Raw genomic sequence first — 25,959 nt, forward strand, 5'->3', positions numbered from 1 at the left:
TTTCTTTTATTGCTGTGATTTTGAAATAGTATTAGAAGGGGAAAAGCATCTGGTCATTACTAAGCAATGCTAATTTGAACAATGCCTAAGAGCAAAATCTGTGGTTGTCATGTTTGGAAGCTAAATCATTGTTCCACCTCGTGCAATGCAGCTTGTAGAATAGTCTTGATTATAACCTTGCAACCTTGCTGAGCTCTAATTGTGAAGGCCCTAAGTACTTGAGTCTTATTTCCTTCTGACCTGGATGGGAACTGATAGGCTTTGTGGTCTAGTTGTAAAGAACACTGGGCTTCAGAGCCAGATTGCCTGGACCCCTACCCCAATTTCACCTAGACCCTAGAACATCTTCTAATTCAGTAAAAAATTGAGTAACACAGAACCTGATGGCTAGTAAATGCTCAATAAGTGTTAGTTCTTATGATTGGTAGTATCATCATCTTCATCATCGTTTTCACTATTGTGAAAGCCAAACAGGATTATTATTATTTCATAACTTTTTACTCTCCACCATAAGAAGTCATTCATGGGTAGCGATGCTGACTTAACATAGACTTTAGCCTTGCTGAAGTGCTTCATTCCTGCACAACTCTGAGCTCTTTTTGTGAGATGTTTATCTTTCTCTCTCCCCATCCCAACCCCTGAATTTTCTTTCTTTTTTTTTCAGTGATGGATGGGCAGACCGAGATGAAGTCATTGAAGGTTATGAGGTGGAAGCCAACGGGGGAATCACAATAAAGCTGCAGTCTCCAGAGGTCAGGTCATTTGACGATTATTTCCTGAAACTAAGGCTGGACACTAATACAAGGAATCCTTGGTTCCCTGAATTCTGGCAACATCGGTTCCAGTGCCGCCTACCGGGACATCTTCTGGAAAATCCCAACTTTAAAAGAATCTGCACAGGTAACTCTTGTCCACAGAATCACAACTCAGAGGTTTGGTCATCTCCTACAATCCCATTACAGATTGTTGAGTGAGAGTAGAAGGTGAGGCTGGAGATGCAAAGACTAAAATGCCATCTTCATTTATAAAATAGCTGGAGTGAGGAGGGAGTATATTGCCCCATGGATTTATGTTTCTATATTCTGGAAAGACTGCTTTGGCCTCTGGTAGAACAAATGATAAGAGGAAGTTACACCAGGAAAGGGAAAGCAACCTGAGAATTCAGGTATTCCAGAGGGAAGAAATTTTATTGTAGGCATGCTTAGTAAGTGCTAGCCATAGACATAAGTATGCAGCTCCGGTTTGATCCCTTTTTTCTTCTTTGTGACTTGCTTCAACATACAAGTCAGGAGAAGATGAGATAGTGTCACCCAGGGCCACACCACCAACATGGGTTTATGTGGGCATAGGTGGCAAGAAACGCTGCGTTCGCATCTGTAAACTAGAATGCCAGTTCCTAGCAGATTGGTGGCTTCCCATGACTCTCTTAATGGCACATTGTCCCAGGTCTTTCAGGGCCTTGGTCAACTCTGCAGCATGTCCTCTTTATCCCCAGCCTCTTCTTCTTAACATGATAACTTTTATGAGTATTATCACTACTGCACAGAGACATTGCTGTCCCCGGTCCATGCTGCAAAGATAGTTCATCTGTGGTCCACCGTGGTGCCATTCAAAGCCAGTTGTCCATACTAGGTTGATAACAAAGCATGATGTACAGGCATTAAGGACTCTATCCATGACCAAATTTATATTGTAACCTAGTTGTGTGACATATATTTTCTGTAACTAGGCCCAGCAGATATTATTCAGAAAAGTCTAGAGCCCATTTATTCATATAACACTCATATAGAACACTGTACACAGTGAGAGAGAGAAGTACAAGCATACCCTCATAATCCATGGCTCTAGGCCTAGAAAAACTTGTCTCTGTGAGCAAATCAAAACACATCATACCCACGATATAGAAATAAATAACAACCAAGGACAGTGAGATTTTTAAGACAAGAAAAGGAGACGGTTAATTAAATGAACTATTTCTAATTTTAATAATGTTCACACTTTGATGTTAGAAATTATTTAAAATATCACTATATTTAAATGCAGTCATATGTATCTGACTTGATAAAATTCAACAGCTCACTGAGAAATTGCCTGGCATGAATGTATTTTCAACCATTCAAGGCTTTTAGAACGTCCTCAGTGTGGCTTCCTGGGAGGCTGAGAGTCAGGAGTGGGGGAAGAGAGGTGCCCAACAGCTAACCCAGTATCACATATGAATCCCATCTGATGCTCCTTTCTCTCAAATAATAGGTCAGCAGAAATTAAAAACTCCAATGGATCAATAAACCCCCTCATGCTTTCATCTTATTTGCAGAATAAGACATTGAGGGTAGAGGGGCAACAGTTTCCTCAGGCGCACATAGTCAATAGTAGCAGTGGAATCAGAACACACACCTCCTGACCGCAATGCTTGACTTAGTATTTAGTCATATGTAATCTTTTATTGTTCTGTAACTGTTCCCTAATGAATTTTGTTTTCTTTCTTAAGTTGTGAGATCTTTAAAGATAGAGAGTACTTGCAACCCTCATAGAACCCCATATGACATTGACTCTGGAATCTCAGTCAGTTGTTAGAAAGCAATTGATAAGTTAATCGATATTCTTTTAGTGTAATGAGGCAATGCATTTTACTTTTTTTTTTTTAGAAAAAGTTAAGGGCCTTTATTTTTAAATAAAATATATTTAACTCATTCAACATAATTTATTGAGTAGCTACTGTACACAAGGCTTTATTCTAAGAGTTGGAAATAGAGCAGAAAACAAAAAAATGCAAAAGGAATGTTATCAATAATCTTACACACAAGGGCTGGGAAATAAAGAATAAACAAAAATAGATTAAATAAAATATATTTTCACTTAATTGATCCAAAGGGCACTGGAGAAAGTAAAGGATGAAGGTAGTGAAAATGGGATAGAAGAGTTGCAGTTCAAAAGAGAATGGGCATAAAAAGTCTCATGGAGAAGCTGACATGATTACAGATGTGCAGGCTAGGAGAGACGGAGCCATGTAAACACTGGGGACGAGCATCCCCAGCAGAGGGAGCGGCGAATATAAAGAAGCACCAGCATGCCTGGCTTCGTGGAGGGATAGCAAGGAGCCCAGGCTGGCTGGAGCCAGTGAGTACGTAGTAAAGCGGGAGAAGGATCAGAGAAGCACGCAGAGGTGCAGCCTGCGCAGGACTTAACTGGCTCTTGTGAGGACATTATCTTTGTTCTGAGTGTGACAGAAACCACTGGGAAGTTCAGGCACAGCAGACATAGGGTTGCCTTACTTCTTCTGAAAAATAAAAATCACTCTTTCTGAAGTTTTTAAGCTTTGACAGAGGGGGACAGGCAGAAGGAAGCAGCACAATGACAAGGCCACCGTCACAGTGCAGTGGGGCCAGGGTAGCAGCAAGCACGACGGAGAGAAGTGGCTGAATTCTCAGTGTATTTGAACTAGAGTTGGGGAGATTTGCTCACAGCATTGTCAAAAAGATTCCGGTCTGCAACTGCCAAATTAGTGTCACCATTTACTGAGTTGGTGAAGACTCCGGGAAAGCTGATTGGGGAAGAATCAGGAGCTAGAGTTTAGACAAGTTGGAGATGCCTATGTGTGATGCTACTATAGATGCCACTTTGCATTATGGTTCCTTAGAAAATTTCAGAAGAGTACTTATTAAACATGTTTGAATGTGTTCATGTGAGGATTTCCAAGAAAATACTTGTGACAGCCCTGGCTGGTGTAGCTCAGTGGATTGAGTGCCAGCCTGCGAACCAAAACATTGCCAGTTCCATTCCCAGGCAGGGCATGTGCCTGCATTGTGGGCCAGGTTCCCAGTTGGGGGCATGTAAGAGGCAACTGGTGGATGTTTCTGTCCCTCTCTTTCTCCCTCCCTTCCCCTTTCTCTAAAATTAAATAAACAAAATCTAAGCAAAAGAAATATAGAAAGAAAATACTTATGATCTGAGTCTCAAACAAAAATGAGAACTCCATGGCCTTGTACAATAATATTGCCTGTCACCAGACATGTAGATGTCAAGGTTAAAGCCTGAACTTGCTTACCGTTTACAGCAGGAAATACCAATTTTAAAATTTACAAATTTCTCTCATATTATTTTTGACAGCTTCTCGTGTGATTACAACCCTTAATAAACATGCATTTTATTCTACAGTTAAGTTTGGCAAATATATCCCATTATTCTTAATTCTAAGGAAGGAGAAAGGTTTATTTAACTTTTTCTTTTTGAAACTACTTCATAAAATATATTGATCTTTTCTGTTGCAGAAATCCTAGAATTTTATCTTTAGCAATGTTTGTATATTCTATGTATGTGTGTACACCTTCTTGTAAACTTACCTCATTCTTCAGTGTTAATCTCTGTAGCTCTGTGAAATTGGCTTTCATGTTATTGAAGAACAATATAAACTTTCACAATACCATTCTTATCTAGTTGAGATCCTTGAATATCAAAAAAATTTTATAGGCTTTAAATTAGTACGCAGAAACATTTATGCAAATCAGTGTGAGGAAGTAGAATTAACCTTTTCATACTATTGATAGCTACTGTTTCTGTCACTCATTTTTATTCCTCCCAATTGGTTCAATTTGGGTGTTTTTGAAAAGTTTGATATTGCTGTAAGTTTCCATAGAAATCTTTATTGAGCTTAATGTCAGATGTCACTATTTAAACAAAGAGTTCATGTGTACTAAGTTGTCAGTTTGGATATTAAGGATCCCAAACCCAGGCTGAATAATTTGGGAATCACTGGTTAATTAAAAAAGTGCTTCATGCAAAAACTGTATCACTGCTTAATTAGTTGAGAATATCAAGGGATAGGAGATGTGTTGGAAAAGCACTAACTGGCACCTAAAAGCCTAACTACTAAAACAATAATAATTATGAGGATAGTGGAAAAAGTAGTTATAAAGTAAATCAAAGTCATTCTCTTCCAGGAAACACCTTCGTTGCTTACAGCATTTGGGTCATGTTTGCAATGGTGTAGCATTTTATCATTCCTGATGAGAAGTGCTGGGAGCCCCTGGGAGCAGAGAGGGTACTGCATTTGGAAACACAGCCAGAGGGTCCCACATTGTTTCCGTTAGGTGTCTGCCACGTGACCTGGCAGACTTCTGAGTCTCAATTTCTGCAACTGTAGCATAATTTCTACTTCACACAGGTGTTGTGAAAATCAAATGAAATAATACAAGTAATATATTTTACTACTTGTTGATTCTTATATAAAACTAAAGTGTACTATTAGTGTAATATCTTCCCAGAAAATAAATAAGGTATGGCGTAGGTCATCTCATTAAAATGTGTAGTTTTTGAAATTATAAATTTAACATAACTACTGTCCAGAATGTGAAAATTAGGAAAAAAAAAGTACACGATCCCTAAACAATCACCCTTACATAATGCCAATGTAGATATTTTCTTTTATTTTTTCTGTGTAGACTTTTATCATTGTTTTCTGATTACCAAAGCAATATATACTATACCTCACCATATGCAAATTGGAAATATAAAAAAAATAATAAGAGGAAGAGCATTTAGAAACTGTCTTTATGTAACCACTGATAATCACTGTTAAATTTTTTATATATTTCTACTAAATACACTATTAAGTTTGGTGTACTTTTATCTTTCTTGACATAGTTTTAAATCAAATAACAATCTTATCTTATATACTGCTTTTTAAAATGAATACTGCTTTTTCTTTTAAATTTATAAATGTATTTTTGTCATTAAAGTTTTGTATTCTTAACAGCTGCATAACATTTTGCAATCAGATAAGCTATAATTCATTAAACATTACATTCTTCCTACACTTTTAGGCTGTGTTGTGCTCTTTACAAATGAAAGAAAGAAAAAGCTTCAGTGATGTAATAACAGTTCTTCTTTCTAAACCTTTTCATTTCAGATAATTTTTTAAACATATTTTTAGAAGTTGAATAACTCAATCAAAAGATATAAACATTCTAAGGCTTTCAAAACTAAGGAGTTCCAAAAGGCAACTCCTACTGGCGCTGCATAACATTCTACACACTTTTATCATTTTGTTTTGCATAGTTATAATCATCGTGTACATATAATTCTGTATCTTCTTTTCGCTTAGGATTATACTCTATTTTTTTGATGTTGATGCATGGCCTTTATAAACACCACTTTTAGTTCTACAATATTGTACCCAATGAAAATACTATAATTACTTTGCCATTTATGTTGTCGGACATTTAGTTTGCTTCCAATTTCCTTCTTTAATAAAACACTGAATATGGTACAGAAAGTTTTCATGGTTGTTTTTGTTACTATTTTTGGATTGCTTCCTTTTGGATCTCTTAAAAACATATTACCATTATCTTGCAATATGGTACTACTAATATTTGTGGTGGCTAGCAGTATATTACCCGCATGGGTTTAACAGGCTATGTCCTCACCAACGTTTTTCAAAATCCAGTGAACTTATAGCCACAATTTTTCTCTCTTCCCTTATACTTTGTACCCATTGGGGACAGACGGGCACAATGCTTTTTAAAGCTAATATACCCTTGTATTTCATTACTACCCAAGGCATAATAAAAAATTTGGGTGATATCTGTAATGCTTACCAGCTCAGGGCTTGTAAGATAATCACAGGTAGTCTGCCTGATAGGACAAAATTTTAAGACTTCCAAGCATGCGTACTCTTGCTCCAATAGCTTGGAGAGTGCCATTTGCAATTCTTAGATCAGTACTAATTTTTATAGTATACTTGTTTCATTATTAGATTTCAAACTTCATGGAATTTCCATTTTGAATTACCTTGCTGTGTAAAATTGCATAAGATTGGCCCATTACTATTTGATCCAGATTAAGGTCATCTATAAACTGAGATATGTTCTAATTTATTTCAGCCCATTGGGTCTGAGAATAATAACTTCTCTTTTACTTTGGAAGTTTGGCCCAAATGCCAATATTCATTCTTAAATAATATTATTTGCCTTCTATGTGGAAATTAGTAGTTTTAATTAGAGATTATGGAAGACTTCACAGTAAGACTTTAATAGGAAGTTCTTTGAAATATGACTTTACAGTTCTTTGCATTAAGAGGTAGAGTTTTGTTCCCTATGTCTTGAATCTGGATTGATTTTATAGCTTATTAGTTCTAATTCTAGGTCTCAATAGGTTTGTTCTACACCCATTCCCTTTCTTGGAATCCCACCTCAGCTATGTGTACAAGCTTGAGTTAGCCTTCTATTATATGAGCGATAACGTGGAACCTAAATAAGAGTTTCTCAGGTGAGGTCATCCTGGATAAGTCAGTCTCCGGCCCATCCACTAGCTGACTGTTGACACACAAGCGAGCCCAGCTGAGATGAGTCATGTCCAGCCCAGAATAGCAGAACTTCCCAGTTGACCCCCTAATTTATGAACTAAATAAATACTTTTTTATTTTAAGCCACTAAGCCATAAGGTAGTTTGTTATGCAACATTATTGTAGCAAAGATAATCAATAAAGTTTCTCCATAGCCTTATAATTCATGACCATCATGTGGAACAATATAGTTGGTTTAATTTAAGTAAATATTTTAACTGATTTAATTTAGTTTAATTAGATTCTCAAATCAATGTTATAGTCTTTCCCCTCTATAAGAAGGATCGTACAACATTGCACCCTGTATCTCATGGAACAAAGCCAAAGATTTTATAGGTCCTACAATGCAGAGGATTTAAGGCCACCTATCCAAGGCAGTAAAACTTTATACTTAGGAATTCCAGTGTGCATACAGGAAGTGCTGACAAATGGGGTTTGTTTCTGCTGAGCCAAATGAACACCCTCAAAACAAAATAGTCGTGGGTTCTCGTACAATGCTGGTAGAAGCTGCTTTATGGGATGATGTTCCAAAAGCTTTTAATGGTGTCTTAGTCCACTTGGGTGACTATAACAGATCACCATCAACTGGGTGGCTTAGACAACAAACATTTGTTTGCCACACTTCTGGAGTTTGGTAAGTCTGAGATCAGAATGCCAGCATCACTGGACTTCGGTGAGGGTCCTTTTCATTTCCTCACGTGGAGGAGAAAGAGAGAAAGGAAGCAAGCAGTCTTATAATGGCATTAATCCCATTAATTAGGGCTCCATTATTATGGACATGAGGGCTCCACTCTCAAGACCTAAGTACCTCCCAAAAACTCTATCTCCAAATATTATCACATTAGGAGTTAGGGTTTAAATATTAATTCTGAGGGGAGTCAAATATTCAGTCAATAGCAAATATGTTTACATCTTTTCGTTGGAAGAATAAACAGGAAGTATCCTTGTGTCAAATCTGGGCATTATAATTTCTCAGACAAATCTCATTACTTATCACACATAGATGAAGCTCTGAAAATAATATCATAATATCAGCACTGTATTGGTCTATCTCTTATTAGTACTTTTGACCAAATATGGTAACAACTAGCCATCTGTACCTGTTTATATTTAAATTTAAATTAATTAAAATGTAATAAAACTCAACATCAGAGTTCCTCAGTCTCACTAACTACATTTCACGTGTCAATAGGCACGTGTGCCTAGTGGCTGCATCTTGGACAGCACAGACGCAAAAACTTTCCATCATTATAGGAATTTCTATTGGACAGTGCTGCATTCTATATTTCTAACCCCATAAAGCAAGTTTGATTGCTTCTAGTGTTACTTAGATTTAATTCACAAGTTAGTGTTTTGAGCGTGATCACCTGTTGATTATCCTGACCAACTATAACAGCAGAAAGATGTTATGGGACAAGACTTCCACTATGAACTTTGATTCCCATTGAACAGCCACCTGAAATAAGTTAGACTGGTTCTCACAAAGACCTGGCATGTCTTCACTCACCTGTTTAAATCCAGTGTAGTTCCTTATTCCATGCCATTTTAATGATGAGATGGATTTATGGAAAGATGTGCATGTTCTATCATTTAAAACTCAAAGTTTGAAGCTGGGACATAAGATTTCCATTCTTTTATTGTATGTACATCTTGATTCTGTTCTCAAAGGCCTTGAATGATGTTTAGCATAAAGGAGATATACATTTGTGGTATAATAATAAAAATTCTTTCAGGCCTCCAACACATTGAAGCAGTGGCCAGTTACTCTTTCATCTTTTAATAGGAACATTAAATTTACAGTTGTATAATATTAGATATGCTAGTAAACTCTGTTACGATACTTGCAAACTAGTTACCTGGTGATTGGCCTAAGATTCATATACATACCCATGATTACTAAAATTTGGTTCAATCCATTAATAAAATTCTTCACTTAGATCAATTTTCTCCATATTAAATAATTTATATATTTCTAAAGTTAAATGCTCCCTTTTAAGGTCCAGCCTACCTTCTGGACAAATTTAAGATTGAGCATTCTTAATGATTAAAATCTATAGCTGTTCTTCATAAAAAGCTTACCCTGGCATGATAGGCAAGTATATATTTAGGTTGTCCCAAATGTCTGCGTATGTGGTCACTCCTTATCTTACATGTTGTGTTACTTCTGTTGACCTTAAACTAATAGATATTTCTCCAGCAAAAATGGGTTTATTCAAGAATAAGAAAAAATTGCATTTCAGGCCATATGATCTAATGGCAAACCATGAGCAAGTCCAGATTAACAAAGGACTTGGGAAGGGTTGTTGCAAACAAAAAGGTCATTGGAAGAAACTGAAATTTCTAAGTATAGTGACTTTTTATTGGCTGAGTTATGGCAGTTTCCCCCTTGGTTAAGCTGCTGATACTGAGCAAGAAGGAATCTTTTCTTCCCCCTTCTGAGGTAGTAAGGTAGAATAAATTCCTGTCAGAGATGCAAGGTGTCACTTTTGGTTGTTGATGTCAATAGAGTGCATTGAATAGTATGTGGATGGAAAATTTATCTTTAACCTCCTGTATCTATTTGAAATGAGGTTTTTGTTTATTAATTTTTACTTCTCACCAGGAGTATAGTTTTGCATTTCATGTCTTGTAAACAGTTGCTGCTGAGGAATCTCACATGAAATAAAAAATTATAATTTCAGCTGTTATAAAAAGTTACAGTCCTTTTTTGATGGCTATGAACAAATATACTTGGAGTCTGTCTCTTTTACTCTTTTTATTTTATTTTTATTGTTTTATTGAGGCACAATCACCATACAGTAAACTTCATGTATTTAAAACACACAATTTAATAAATTTTGACATATGTACATGTCCAAAAAGCAATCATGATTATCAAGATAATGAACATCTCTCCCCAGATTCCTTTTGTGTCACACTGAAAATTCCTCCCTTCCAACTCTCCCCAGCCTTCCCCACCCTATCTGTAGACAATCATTTACTGCTTTTCTGTCACTATGGTTAATTTATAATTTCTACACTTTAATATAAATGAAATTATACAATAGAAACTCTTTTCTATCTGCCTTTTTCTTCTTAACATAATAATTGTGAGATTCAACATTGATTTGCATGTAACAACAGTTTGTTCCTTTTAATTGCTGAGTAGTGTTCTAGTATATGGATATATCACAAATTGTTTATCCATTCACCTGGTGATGGACATTTAAGTTGCTTCCAATTTTGGTTATTAAAAATCAAACAGCTATGAATGTCCACATTGAAGTATTTATATAGAAATGTGCTTTCATTTCTTTTGGGTCAAGCCCTAGGGGTTGAATGGCTGGATCTTGTAGTGGTTGTATGTTTATGAAGATGACTTTGAGATGGTGGTAAGTGGCAGTAAAAAAATATAGTCTGGACAACAATTTTCTTTGAGGGATGGCCTTCACATCAGCTGGTGGGTTGAAAAATGAGCTTTCAGACTATATGATATATTAGAAGTCAGAAAAAATCATAGGACTGGAATGGATAGCACACTGCCCATTTTTCATTTCAGGGACATGAGCATTTCTTTATTTTTTTAAATCTATCCTGAGATTACTGCTGTATTTATTGTGAAGGTCGATTTCATGAAAAATAAAAGCGAGTTGGTTTCTCCATGGGAGTCTCTTATTATCTACTTCTTATAGTTATCTGGAGGCTAACACACCTTGCATGTCAGCCAATGAGAGGTACATTAGTTTTCCACGGCAGCCTTAACAAATGATCACAAAGTTAGCCTCTCCAAATAATACCCATTTACTGTCTCATAGTCCTCTAGGTCAGAAGGCACAGTATAATATGGCTCACTTGAGTCTTGTGTAATGTATCAGAAGGCTCTGTGGATGAATCTTTCCTAAACTTAGGTTGTTGCTTGAATTCTGTTCTTTGCAGGTGTAATACAGGAGTCCTTGTTCCTTTGCTGCGTGTCAGCCAGCAGCTGTTTCTATGCTTCCCACATGCTTTTTTGTGCTTTCATTAATATGTGCCTCAGCAAGGATGGGCTGAGTCCCTCTCATGCTTCCAAGCTCTACAGTTCGTCCTATGCCACATTTCCCTGATTCCAGACAAAGAAAGTTTTCTGCTTATAATGCTCCTGTGGTTTACTTGGGTCCAGCTGGATAGTACACAAAAATCCTTCTGATTGTTTGGGCATCAAACTTAATTACATCTGCAAAGTCCCTTTGCCAAGTAACATAACATTCACAGGTTCCAGAGGCTTGGGCTTCAGTAGGGACCATTCTGCTTACCACAAAAAGTTGAAAGTTATTGGTCCTTATCTACTTCCAGAGCATAGTGTCTTCCCAAAAGACCCTTTCTTATTTTAGTTAAGTGATCTTGGCAACCCCTGCCATCTAATAGGCCTGGAATATAACTACTCAGAGGAGTATTTGCTGGCATTTAGCAGGCACTGATTTGCCTCAGATATGTGCTTCCTTTGTTTTTTTTTCTTTTTTAGTGGGGGGGCTCCCAACATAAGTAACAAGTCTTTCCCCCCTGTCTGCTATGGTTCTCAATTGTAGGATCCGTTTTCTAGATTACCAAAATGACAAGAGTGTCATTGATAGCTGTGCTTCACTAAACCCACATACTTGTCTGTACATATTATCTGGAACAATGGTCAGGAAAGGAATTACAAGTAGATTTACTACATTTTCTGGTAGTAAAAGGTGAAAGATTTATACAATCTGATGAGAAACCAGAGTATAACATTTCCTGGTAGTAATGTGGGCAAACATAGATGGTGAGTCATCTGTCATCATTTGGTAGGATTTAGCTGGTAGGAGGCAACTTGGGTTCCCTGATAAGAGACCCTGCCTGTCACTGAGGAAGGAGTTAAGCTCCTGCAGACAATGGCACTAATGGCTGCCAGTGCTTAACAAGCCCAGAATTTGTTTCCTGAAGTGCTCATTCTCTCGTTTTTTTTCTCCCTTGCCCCAATATTTATTTCCTTTAAGTCTAGGAAGATACAATGGGGAAAAGTTAAACCACACATTATTATTATAAAATTCTTTCTCTTCAGGCTGATTTTCTGTTCTTCCTCCTTTTGCCTTTCTTGCCCTTCAACAATTTTCCTGCTAATTAGGATTTCTAACAGGAATGAACAGTGGTAGAAAAGAAAATGTGGGTACATCAAGCCTAATTACTAGCTCCAGTGTGAGATTTGGGTAATGAGGAGGTAGAAACCAGTGACCAGAAAGAGTGGGGCTCTTCAGTCATCCTTGTTACTCCCCAGAATCCCTGTGACAGTCATGGGTAACTGAATGGCTTCGTCCTTAGCCTGTGACATTTAATATAAAGATCTAGGCATAATTAGAATCCGAATTACTTTACAGGATAAAGAAATTGGACCCAGACAGATTTACTGTCTCGTGCATAGCCACACAACTCAAGTGCCATGTAAATTTCCTTATATAATACATAGACTGTCGAGCCTATCATCCTTCTGGATGCATACAGGGAAGCCAAAGCCAGGATTCATTACTGATTTACAGAATTTGTTACTGGCCAATATGAATAAACTAAGACTAGAATGCAAGTCTGCTATTCTTTCTCCCAACAGTTTATGTCCAGCAGGTATGAACAGTTGGAGGGAAAGCAGAGATGTGTGCTGGAGTGGCACATGGGGTGGAGAGCACCTGACATGTCATTATCTGCATCTTCACATGCTACTAGTGTGCTATGATGCCTTGTTTCCCACTAATAAATCACCATAAGCTGGAGACCTTTGTCTTGACAACCTTATTTCTCTCAGCTGAAGAATATTCTGTGGCCCTGATGATATATGACCAGGCCTCATCCTTGCACAGCTTCCTGTGTAAAGAATTTTTTTTCACTTAGAAACCTTTTCTCCTTTGAAATTTAGCCAAAATTTAATGAGAAAAAAATATCTATTGTGCAGTCTCACTGTTAGAGTTAACGTAAGTCTCCAGTTGCAGGCGTTCTGTAGTTACTATCTGCTTTCAGTTAGGAATAATCAAATGAGGAATTCCTCTCATTGACTGACATTTTGCAGATAAACCTGAAGCCTCCTGAACTTCATTATTACTTCAGGCATATGGTAAGGCTTCAAAACTCGGCTGTGGCTTTGAAACTTAGCCAGGAACTTATTAATAGTGTAGTAACTTGTATTTATGTAATGTCCTCTTTTCAACTGGTTTAAAGCACCTTGTACATTGTCTTAGTCTATCTCCGTAACACAAATAGAAGTGGTTAAGTGGAAGGCCCCACTATCCCCATTTTATAAATAGGAGCTCTACGGATCAATGAAGTGACAGAAATGAATGAAGGACACAAATTCTCTAGCAGATATTTTCCAGCACTGCTTGGTAAATTATGAGTTGCCTTTTTCAATGACAGTATAATCCAAGCTCAAAGTTTGGAGGTTTTCAGAGCAAGAGAGTTTGGATTTGGGTGGGTAGCAAAAAGATGGAGCCGGGCTGAAATGACTTCAGTCTAACAAGCTCAGGTCTAATAAGGCTGCTATGTGGCCTCTCCCTGTCTGCTTTTATTCTGAATTTGGTTTGGGGCACAAGCTCCAGCTAATAGGAGAATGTTAACTTTGTTTTCTTTGCTTGTTTAGTTTGCCCATCTTCCTCAGGACCTAATGGGTGTCTATGGGTTAGAAGATGCATGAGTTTATGTATGTTTAGAAAAGTCACTGTAGACTGGACAGCCATCAAGGAAATTAGAACTAAAAAGGCTCCAGGGAGAAACTCGAGTCTTCTATGCTGAAAGACAATAGGAACTCCCTTTGACTTTGCTCCAAGTCTAAAACCCTCTGAGTGACTATTTAAAACTGAACAAATAATAATATTATTGTTGTTATCTTTATTAATCAAGTTAACAGAGGATCCTTCCTGTCTCTCTACGCTCAGTATTTTCTTTCCCATTTGTGCCTCACTGAATGTTTCTGCTACACAGAAGTCCCCTCCCACTCCTTCTTTCTTTACTCATGTCTTATGCTTGCTTAAGAGCAGTCTAATGTTCATCCTCTTGCATGAAGTTCTGTGATTCTACAGTGATTGATTCCTCTCCCAAAGCCTTGTACTAAGAGTTGTATCCACACAGTTTGATGCTATAATATTTAAGCAGCACAGTGTTCAAAATATGAGGGGGGACCCAGCCCAAAATGGAACTTATTTATAAATGTTGTATATTTATTCTTACATGTTTAAACATTCACCTCAAGGTACTGTCCAGTTGATGAAATACACTTAATGAGATGTTTTTTCCACTGCTCAAACAGTTTTGGAACTCATTGATTTTGATGGTTTCTAGTGTTTTTGCCATTTTTTCCCCACCTCTTCCACATCAGCAAAACATTTCTCATTGAGGACATTTTTTTATCCAGAGAAACAAAAAAAAAGCCACTGGGGGTGAGATTTGGTGAATAGGGAGGATGGGGCATGGGGGTCATGCTGTTTTTGATCAAAAACTGCTGAACACTCAGTGCGGGTGGGCAGGTGCACTCTTAAAGCACCCATCATGAACTGGGCAAATACATTGAAAGAGTCCTCAAAATATTTTCAATGAAGCCAAATACAGCATCTCACAACAACACCAGCTAGTACACGGATAAGGATGGGTTCCTAGAACACTCCCCTGGTAGGGGAAGCCTATACTATAAGGGCCTGTCCTCCACAAAGTAATTCTATTATTTTGGGTCCTCCCTCATATGGAACATGCACCATAGATGACTGAGTGAGAGACTTTCAAAATGAGAAAGTAGTCAATACAGTATTTGATTCTTACTCAGTTCAATAACCTAAATGAATAAGCTGACATTCTCATTTTGTTTTATTCTAAAAGCTATTAATTTCTACTATTATTATTATTATATAAATTTCTATTATTTCAGGTCCTGACATCTTCATCCCTCTTTGTCACATCAGAGAGCTGAATGGGTATGAGTCTTGAACAACTTTCTTCCAACACTCAATTCACAAGCTCAAAATAAAACATAGCTTTGGCTCTATCTTTTAAAAAAAGATTTGAAGAACATTCTCACTGCTTCAGACCGAAATAATTGCCTGAACTTCCCCTTCATTTATTACATTTATACACAGCTTATTGTATTTCTACAGACATTATGAGCTCCTAATTTGACTAATATATTAAAGAGACACTTTATTTTATATCAGTCTTTATTCAATAATCTCAAGTAATAGCTTATAGTCATCATATCAGGTTTCTTTTTGAGTGTTCTTAAATGTATTCTAGTCACCATCAATAGTAATCAAGCTTCTGTTAGATCATTATCTCATCCGGAGCTGTCAGTCATTCACTATGCACACAATTAAGATGATGTAGAAGACAGTTGTCTAAGAACTCTTACCGCTGCCTGAAAACAAGCAAGGTATGCTTCCACTGCAGGTGGGGTCTATTCTGACAATACAATAGGGTTTTGCAATTAGCAGTAGGAATAGGGGATATGTTACGGTGGATTTCTGGCAGCAAAATGGCCCTCAGTTAACCTTGCTTTCTACATCTCTAGCTACTCTGGCCTTCAAAAACGTGTCTCTGCCTCACATTCAAGGAAGTCAAGGGCAATAGAAACTTAACAATAAAAAGTCATAATATTCCTTGGTACACAAAACAGTTTTTTTTTTTCTCCTGGATTAATTTAAACAATCCACCAAGGTAATTTTATGCTCTTCCAGTCCAGTTCTAGAAATACCTGGTGATTCTGATTCAGCAGTTACTGAGGCAAAGGGAAACCATTATGGCTTTCACTTTATAGTTCTTTGAGCTATCGGGGCACTACTGAAAAATCAATGCCCAGCATTTTTAGAGAAGATTCTTTTAATGGTTTTGTTGTTGACTTCACCACTAGAAGCTGTCATATTCGATCAGTGTGGCAGTGTTGTGCTGATCAATCTAGTCTTTCCCCCAATATTTCTGAGCACATACAAGGTGAATATACAAACCTTGGTTCCAGTGCTCGTTTCTCAGCAAACTAATCTCCACATTGACTTTCTAGTTAATGGCAGTATTCATCTACGCTGACGCCTTTTTGTTCCTAGCTGTGTAAGAAATCAGTGCAGGACAACCAATGCCATATCTTTAACCTCATCAGAGTGCTATGACAGCTCAGCATGCCCTGTGTTAATGAGAAAGAACCTTCCTCTTCTATGTCAAGTTCATTTGAAGAATTTTGCAAAATATCAAGGCTCAAAATAGCACAGTTCTTTGAATGCACACATGCACAGAACTATGAAACCCAAAGATTGTGCAAGTGAACACAAACATATTCAGAAACACAAACACACAGTAATAAAGGAGTTGTACCATCACTGAATTCTACAGCTGGAACAAGGATGGCCTTCAAAGAACACAAACCTCAGTCTTAATCTAATACATCTGCCTAGACTTCTACCTTTATGATGAGCTACAGATATCCATTGTTTGTTCCTTTAATGTAACCTCATTTTTGACTCACCATGTCCATCATTTCTGTTATCTCAATTTTGAACCTTTAGTAGTTAGTGGGTTTCAGGGTCTCTGGGCTCCTCCTTCTCTCTAGAGTTGCATACTTGTCTTGTGTTAAGAATCAAATAAATGCTTTGAGGGGTGGGGGGCACATCTATTTCATGTACATTCTAAGTCCTAATTGAAGATAATTGCCTTTGTTAGACTAGAAAAAGTCCACTTTGGCTACAAAAATGAACAAGGAATAAGGGCAGACAAAGAATCTTCTTGACCACATTTATGTTTGTCTCATATATCCTCATCTAAGAATAACTAGAAGCCATCAGGGAAAAAATCTTGATATGTTGCCCAGTTATTTCAGTTGAACTGAATCCCATGATTGAAGCATCATCCAAAAAGGGTGTAACACCTGGCATCCTAGAAAGCAAAGTTCCCACAAGGCATTAAAAAGTCCCACCGTCAACAGAAATATTGGCCCAGAGATGCTAAATTCCATATGTTTCTCAAGCACATTTTTGATGAGTATGTTTTGATAATCTCCAGCAAGGTTAGTTTGCAAAGGCCTGACCCCAACAGTCTAGGTTAACTACAGGCCTAGAACATGGGTGCTGATTGAGAGAGTCCTCTGTGATATACTTTCGAGCCTTTTCATACTTTGTTCTTATCGTGTAGCTTCCAAACGGATATTTCCAACCAAGATTGTTATGTCTGCCTCCAGGGCCATGCTTTAATTAGCTTCGTAAGTTAACCTTCAGTGAGTACTTCCCCCTAGAACAGAAGGAACACTTCCAGCTTTTTAAGTGCATAGACAACAACTGTGCCTAAAAAAATGACCCTGGAGCATTCTGGGAACTCAGCTCAAACCCTGGGAAATCAGTTAATAGTTTTCCATGGCAAGGGAAGTCTGAGGGTCAGAGAATATAGAATATTGATTTTTAGCAGTGTCCTTCTTTCCAAACAATTTTTGTCTGTTGGTTTCAACCTTTTCTATGTAGTAATAAATGGAGCACTAATATGAAAGAGCCATGTAAAAACTGCATCTGTAACAACATCATTCACTGGATAAATCATGTAATGAAATGTGTGCAAGTTCTATTACGGATGAAACATAACCTGCAATCAAGGACAACCGCATTTTGCACACACAAACATTTACTAATGTGGTCTCAGATACCACATCTTTCCATGAGCCTTCTGATTATAAGGTCACTCTTGGGCTGTAACTAAGCAAGAGGCAGAGTAGTATAGTACCGAACAGTGAGAGTTCGGGAGCCAGGGCAGCTGCAGGTTGGGCTAGTCACGGGCATGCTGTGTGATTTTTGAAGAAGTCATTTGATTCCCTAGTCCTCAGATTTTCCACCAGTAAGCTGGACATAGTAATAGTCCCCATTATGTAAGTCATGGTGAGGTGAAAAATACATGTAAAGCACCTAATTAAGTTTTTGTCACATACCAAGCATGTGATCATATTATCTCCTATTACACAGTGCTGGGTTAGGCTTGATGCTAATTCTTGTATATCTTTAAAAAAATAAGTTTGTATTTTAAAATAGTTTTAAAGAAAAGTTGCAAATTTATACCCGAGTTCTCATTTACTCTGCACCCAGATTCCCCTATTTCTAACATCTCATACTGCTGTTAAGTTTGCCACAATTAATGAGCCATCATTGATATATTATTAACTGAGCTTCATTTTTTTTTCATATTTTATCAGTTTTCTTTTTCTGTTCTAGCATCCCATCTAGGGTATTACACATTATATTTATTTTTCCTGTCTCCTTAGAGTCCTCAGCTGTGAAAATTTCCAAACTTCCCTTGTTTTTGATGACCTTGACAGTTTCTGGGTCAGGTATTTTTTAGACTGTCTCTAAATTTGAGTTTAGCTGATGTATAGGGCCAGGCATAGGTAACGCCTCTTTTTTATTACATAAAAATATTTTATTACAAAACCATAAGCATGTAATTCTGTAACATAACAATATCAGACTCAAGCACACCATATGGCCTTTTAGGTGAAATGTTACAATTGCTGTCCATCTCTTGCAAGATATTCATGTACCCTACCAACCACACTCAGTGACATTACTTCTGCCTGTATTTTTCAGTCAGGCTAGGATTATAAGGGTTTGGGGGAGGAAGAACACAGGAGTGAAATGTCTTTCTCAACAATGCATCAAGAGTACACCCTTTCAATTTAATACTGATGATGTTAGTTAACAGTGAAAACCTGTCTAAAGTATTGTCTTTCCCAGGTATTTCTATACCCCCCCTCCATATGCTATACCCTGTGAAAGGGAGTCCCGTTTAACAGATGGGGAATTGTGCTTCACCTTCTTAAGGGAAGAGTATCTATATAAATTGTAATTTTCCTATAGAGATTTGTCTCCTCTCCACATATTAAAATTATTTATACTAGTTTGGACTCATGTTTATATATTTCTTAGATTATAGTCTAATTCTGTATTATTTTTGTTGCTCAAATTGCTGCAGCTTTTCCACTGGGAATTCAGTTGCCTCTGTGTCCCCTTGACATAGCTCCACTGTTTTGTTTTTTAAGTACTTTCTTACTTTCCATGATTCTCCAGGTTTATCTTGTATATTTCTTACCTCAGCCCTATAATTGGTTGTTTTCCCAAAAAGAACCTTAATCCCTTTTATTAGAGAATAGCATTAGAACCCAAGGTTTGGGCACTGGGTGTGCTGGTTGCTATTGTGTTGTTGCTTTAGTAGGCGGAGTTGGGAAGTATGTGCATGCTAATCTGCATGCAAGCATATATGTATAGCTATTTCTGTATAAATTCATTGTATAGTAAGTTAAAATTAAATTCATAATGATGTCTTCACCTTGATATCAGTATCACATGGTTTATTCTAGCTTTCCCCCTTTGCTTATCTATAACCTCCCACTTCAACTATGATAAACTTGGCTTCTATCATATGCCTTCCATTCACTTATTTGTTCAACCTTGATATATATGTGCAGGTATTTCAGAATTGTTAAATCATACCCCACAAGAAATGACCAGGCCAACTAGAGTGTAATGCTTTTGTTCCATTCCTTAATAGAATTTTAATAGATTCGGATTAGCCTAGTGAACTCTCAAGCACCACCTTATGGAATTAACATTTGGCATTCTTATCTCTGTAAATATCCCCTCACAAACATGAAGAGCGTGGTTGACATATCCAAGCAGGTTTGGATAAAGTCTGAATCCTGTATTAGAGTGCTTTGCCTATATGTTCTTGACAACATTAATCTTAGGAACTACTCTTTTAATTCCCATGACAGATATAACTGAAGTCTCACTAGCCATAAGTTACTAAGCCATTAGGAGTTTCAAAGTCGAGTATTTCAAGAGATGTTGTTGAGAGACACCACATAATAGGCAATATGCATTCAAGAAATCCCAACAATTGCAACATTGGGGCAGATAACGTTGTGGTCTTCATGGGCTGTTAAGTCCACATAAAATATCAATGCAAAAAATCAACTGATAGTGCCCTGAAGAAACAAATTCCAAGTGAAAATTCATGGCATGTCCCATTCTGAGGTAACACAGGCATGGTTATGAGCCTTATGGCCTGTATTTAATCTCAGAGTCTGCCCAGGCTTCTATTCCAGACTCCCATTTTATCCTCTTGGCACATGAATTTCAGGAAAAGGGCTGAAAGATATAAAATGCTTTAATATGTCACAAAGTAGACTCTTTCATGTATAGAATTTTGTTGAATTATAGAGACTGTATTGTATTAATCAGGAGCCAATCATAAAAGTAGATTTACAATGTTAATGCATATAGCATTTATGATTTTATTTTTGTAATAAATATGACTCTATATTGGTATTAATCAGAAATCAATCATAAAAGATTTACAATGCTAATGTATATAGCTTTTATGATTTTATTTTTGTAATAAACAAGACTCTATATTAGTTGCTAGAAGATGCTATGTTAAATGCTAATTAAATAGGTAAGAGATAAATAGCAGCAATTTTTCAACTGGTATGCTGGAAGAATTTTTATAACATGCAATGCCTGACTATTTAGTCAGGGGACTGACCTCTTTTCTCTTAGATTGTCAAGTAAAAACAACAGCCAACACAATAGCTGTCTGGTGTGAATGAATCAAAATTATATCTATTTTTTGTCAGATTGGCAAAAAATATATTTTTTGATGTGCTGCAGAATTTTAGTAATTAGTTTATATGTGTCATGAGATGAGAAAGGTTAAAAACAGCTGATAGAGTTTTCACAAATAGCTCTTGGATTTCTGCACAATCCACTCTCCATATTATTAAATCTAAACACAGCAGTATGAAACTAGAGATAATGAAAAGAAAAACATACCATTGACAAGAACTCAAAATGGACTATAATTGCACTCAACCATGAAAATCCTTTACATGTATAAAAGAAAGCGTGTTTCCTATTACCCATAAATAAGTAGAAGTGATGCTATTTGCATAGAGATGTTGCCTGAGAGTTTGAAGAGTCTAAGAGTAAGAGGCTTGACAAGGATTCTGACCCAGCATACAGGTAGTTGAGAATGGAGTTGGTTCCTGATGAGTTTTAACAACACTCTAACCTCCCACATTGGCTAAAGCAGCCAGCTCCCTGTGATTACCTGCCAAATGCTTACGGCAGACCTGCGAAGATTAGGTGCTCCAGGGGGGTGGTTTATAACACCATGACACTCTTTTATGCCAGATTGCTAATGAAAGCAAAGGCACACATCAAGCTGCCCTTGTTTCCTCTCTGTGAAGAAACAAAGAGCCCCACAGTTCAACCGAGTGTTCCTAACTGATCCTCAGCATCACTTAAACATATCAGTGATTGTCCTCATTTGTTTTTCACATACATGGCAATTTTTTGAAATACACATTAGCTAAAAATGCAATTGTACTTTCAGGGAATTGAAAGCTTACCATAATTATCATCAATTTTCAGGGAACATGCTGTGCATGTGTTTTCTAACTGGGGCATTTCTCTCTTAACAATAGATTGTGATGGTGTGCTTAGTAAAAAAAGTCTATATTGTTCACATATGTTAAAATCAGGTGGATTTAGGCAATAGAAATTCAACTAATAACAGCGATAATAACATGCTCAATTAAATGATCATTTCTTTCTTCTCGTCAATCTTACATAAGAGTTAATTTACATTTTTACAACATATATTTTATTTTTTCTTTTAAAAAAATATTTATTTTATTGCTTCCATTACCATTGAGCCCCCTTTACCCACTCCACCACAATCACTACACTGTTGTCCATGTTCATTAATCCTTTTTCCATTTTGCTCCATCCCTCCACCCCCTAACCTCCTGCTCCAAGTGCTGTCAGCCTGCTGTCTATCTCTGAATCTGTCTCTATTTTACTTGCTAGTCCAGTTTGTTCATTAGAGTCCACATATGAATGAAATCATATGATATTTGTCTTTCTCTGACTGGCTTATTTCACTTAGCATAATGTTCTCCAGATTCACTTATGCTGTCACAACGGTAAAATTTTCTTCTTTTTTATGGCAGAATAGTATTCCCTTGTGCAAATGTCCCATAGTTGTTCTATCTACTCATCTACTGATGGGCACTTGGGTTGCTCCCATATCTTGGTGATTGTAAATAACGCTGCAATGAGCATAAGTGTGCTTAAGTTCTTTCAAATTAGTGTTTCGGGTTCCTTTAGCTGTACTCCCAAAAGTGGGATCCCTGGGTCAAAAGACAGATCCATTTTTAATTTTTTGAGGTATCTCCACACTGCTTTCCACAGCGGCTGCACCAATCTGCATTCCTACCAACAGTGTAAAAGGGTTCCCCTTTCTCCACATCCTTGCCAGCAGCACTTGTTGTTTGTTGATTCATTGATGATAGCCATTCTGACAGGTGCAAGGTGATATCTCATTGTGGTTTTAACTTGCATTTCTCTGATAATTAGTGACATCCAGCATCTTTTCGTATGTCTATTGGCCATTTATATGTCCTCTTTGGAGAAGTGTTTATTCAGGTTGCCAGTTTTTTTAACTGGATTTTTTTGGTGTTGGGTTTTGTAAGTTCTTTATAAATTTTGGATATTAATTCCGTATCAGATGTATCATTGGCAAATATGTTCTCCCATTCCGTGGGTTGTCATATTTTGTTGATGGTTTCCTTTATTGTGCAAAAACATTTTAATTTGATGTAGTCCCATTAACATACATTTTAATAAATACAAAACAAATAATGGAGAGGTCCTATTTTTCTGTGATGTGAACAGAGAAAACCTTTTATGGAAAGAAGAAAATACAGAGTCAGCGAGAACAAAAATAAAACTCAGAGATTCTAGATGAGCATGTACAAGACTAGTCTATTGTGAATCTTATCACAAATTCTCCCTGGAAAAGGATAAAAGAAGATTGAGCACTGCAGGACTTCAAGAAAAGTTGAGGGCATTTTTGTTCTTTGAGGCCATTATTTTGAAAATGACCCAATTCAATTTTCTTCAATTAATTTAACACTTAGGCCACTTAAAGGAGTATGAATTTTATTTTCTTTGCTTGATATTTCAACAATATAAAATAATCGCAGTCCTTTCTATTTCAATATGAATTGAGATTGTATCAAATTATTTATTGAGTGTGTCATGCTCTCAGATAAAAAAAGAGGCAGTGGAGAGTTACAAATGCCAAGAAATCAGAAGAATATTTTCTCCAGGAACAGTTCTGTTTACCAGTGTTTCCCACGATACTGTTTTGTTCTAATAAATGTCCTAAACAGCTTTGCCACTTGGGTAGGGCCCCTACTTGCATGCATTGTGCTGCTTGGCAGGGACCAGGTCTGGCTCTGGAGGCCGCAGCCTCTGCCCTTGCTAGGCGTGTGACCTTGAATTCATGACCCATGAGATTTCAGTGGCACAGCCAGTGTCCTTCCTTTCCAAATTTGGATCCAACTAAGAAGCAGACCCAGGAGTTAAATGATGATAAAAGGCTTTATTAGCAATGTGATTGTGTACATAGAAAACAAAAGAATTTATATTAAAAATAGGTTAGTAAGTAAATTTGGATACAAGTCCAAAATACAAATATCAGTAGTGTTTCTATGTACTAGCAACAAATAATTTAAAAGAATTCAAAGACACTAATTGTAGCAGTACCATAAATACCAAATACTCAAGATCTGCATGCTGAAACATTATAAAACATTGCTGGGATAAATTAAGGAAACCCTAAATAAATGTAAGCCTCTGTTAAATGCTGTATGTCATGATCTGGGCAGCGGTTACCTGGGTGTGTAAAATAGTTGTTGATTTGTGCAGTAAAGATTTCTGCAATTTACCGTATGTGATTTCAAAAGTTAACCAAAAAGTGAAAAACAAAAATCCAAACTTGCTTCTGGACATAAATTAGATATGTGGCCACAATAGACTTGTCCACACTTGACCCCAGAACTAGACAGATGGACCTGTCCGGCCTACTGGCTCAGCTGCATAAGCATAGCCCACATGTGCCAAATGCCAGAGAACTCACCAGAAACTTTGAGGACTGTCAAGTGCCTGGCTCCAGATGAGAGACTGGGACTGAGCTGAGCATGCCCAGCTTATTTTTCTTAATATGCCAATACGATGAATCCTCTTTTCTTCCCATTAGGTGAGGTAAGAGGCTAATGTGTTACTCAGTAGAAGTCTCTACACACACACACACACACACACACACACACACACACACACACAAGCATTAACTGAAGGAAAAGAAAGGCACATCTCCTTAACCCTGACTTAATTTCTCTATACTTTAGTCTCTTCCTTTGTGTGGTAACAGAATGTATGCTCATAGAGTTGTGCAAGGATTAAAAAAGATAATATATGTGAATGGCCTTGTTAAGTACCAATAAATGTTGGATTGGAGAAGCAAAGTGTAAATGTTTTAGAGGGGAAAGAGAACTTCAAGAAGATAATCTGACGCACTTGTGTTCTTTTTTTTAAATTAGGAAACTGAGACTGAGGGACGCACAGACCCTCTTCCAAGTTCCATGGCCTACCGGGCATGTATTGTTGACACGTCACAGCAGAACCGCCCCTAAGTCCCAGGGGTCCACGTGTCTAGCCTGAGTCTTTCTTCCCTACTGCTTGGCTGAGCAGCGGGCCTGCACATCAGTGGGTGGCATTGCTGACCCTTCGCCCAGCCACCACGGGTGTCCTGTTTTCAGAAGGCACACAGCCCGTCCCTTCTCCTCCCCAGGGCCCTTCACGCTCCTGCTTCCGGGCAGCAATTTATAGCTCTTGGTGTGTGTGCACAAAAAGAAGGAGATTACTGTTTTAGAATCAAGGTAGCTATTTTCACAATCCACTGTGAAGTAGTTAGGAAGGTATTCTTTTGAAGGTAAATAAACACAGGCAACTTCAATTATTTGATTCCATTTAGTGTATTAGAAAAGGTAATGCTTTAATGATACCCTCGTGGTCTATAACAGTTAATGCACCAGAGAAAATGAATCATAAAATCCCTTTCTCACTAATAACACTGAGACTAGTGTTATGAAAAGGCACTAAACCCCAGGGAATTGAAATGTTTTCACCTTCTTACCAAGTTATAATGTTATTAGTTTGGATATTCTATTCACTAATCATGAAGATATAGGATCTTTGGGCAGTAGGAAAATCTGTAACATATTCTGCTGGTTTGATGATAGGTCCTTGCAACATTATCTCTTGACCGTTACTGCGGCAAAGAGAATGGTCCTGTGAAGTCCAGATGATTTTCTAACTCACTGTCGCTCTTTCCCAAATGTTAGTTTCTACTGAGCTGGGGCAGCATCCTCCTCACCGGCAGACCCAGCAGAACTGGCAGGGCAGGGAAGTTCACGGACTCATGTCAGATTGACAAACACACAAGCTCTTTGTGTTTATTTTGGAAATGGTGTGAGTTACAAATATTCCTTAAAAACATGTGCCTGGCTTCCTGGCTGTCTGTATGATAAATACCGACAGGATGGGCTTCTTTGCCATCGTTGGCTGTTGATAAATTGGATGCCAGTGCTTTTAGTTAGAGAGACAGCTGTGCACATCTGGCACAATCCCAGGGAGAAATTTCAAACCAGCTTGACAGCCATACTGGTGAGAGCACGATGCCCTGTCCTCTGTCACCAGAAAAGCACCACCTCTGTAGATTTCTATATCTGCACTTGCATTGCT

The 25,959-nt window shown here is 37.4% G+C and overlaps 1 protein-coding gene across 3 annotated transcripts in view; it reads left to right on the forward strand.

Moving 5' to 3' along the window:
- The window catches only part of GRM1 (glutamate metabotropic receptor 1), a 328,195-nt gene that overhangs the window by 242,902 nt on the left and 59,334 nt on the right, over positions 1-25,959 (forward strand). For all 3 annotated transcript variants that reach the window (XM_054570078.1, XM_054570080.1, XM_054570079.1), the window contains exon 4: positions 665-900. In XM_054570078.1, the coding sequence (XP_054426053.1) occupies positions 665-900 (236 nt within the window). The remainder of the gene's footprint in view (positions 1-664; positions 901-25,959) is intronic.

Source organism: Pteronotus mesoamericanus, unplaced genomic scaffold (genome assembly GCF_021234165.1).
Source record: "Pteronotus mesoamericanus isolate MK-2021 breed Mesoamerican mustached bat unplaced genomic scaffold, CSHL_Meso_final contig_20, whole genome shotgun sequence".
Lineage (NCBI taxonomy): Eukaryota > Metazoa > Chordata > Mammalia > Chiroptera > Mormoopidae > Pteronotus > Pteronotus mesoamericanus.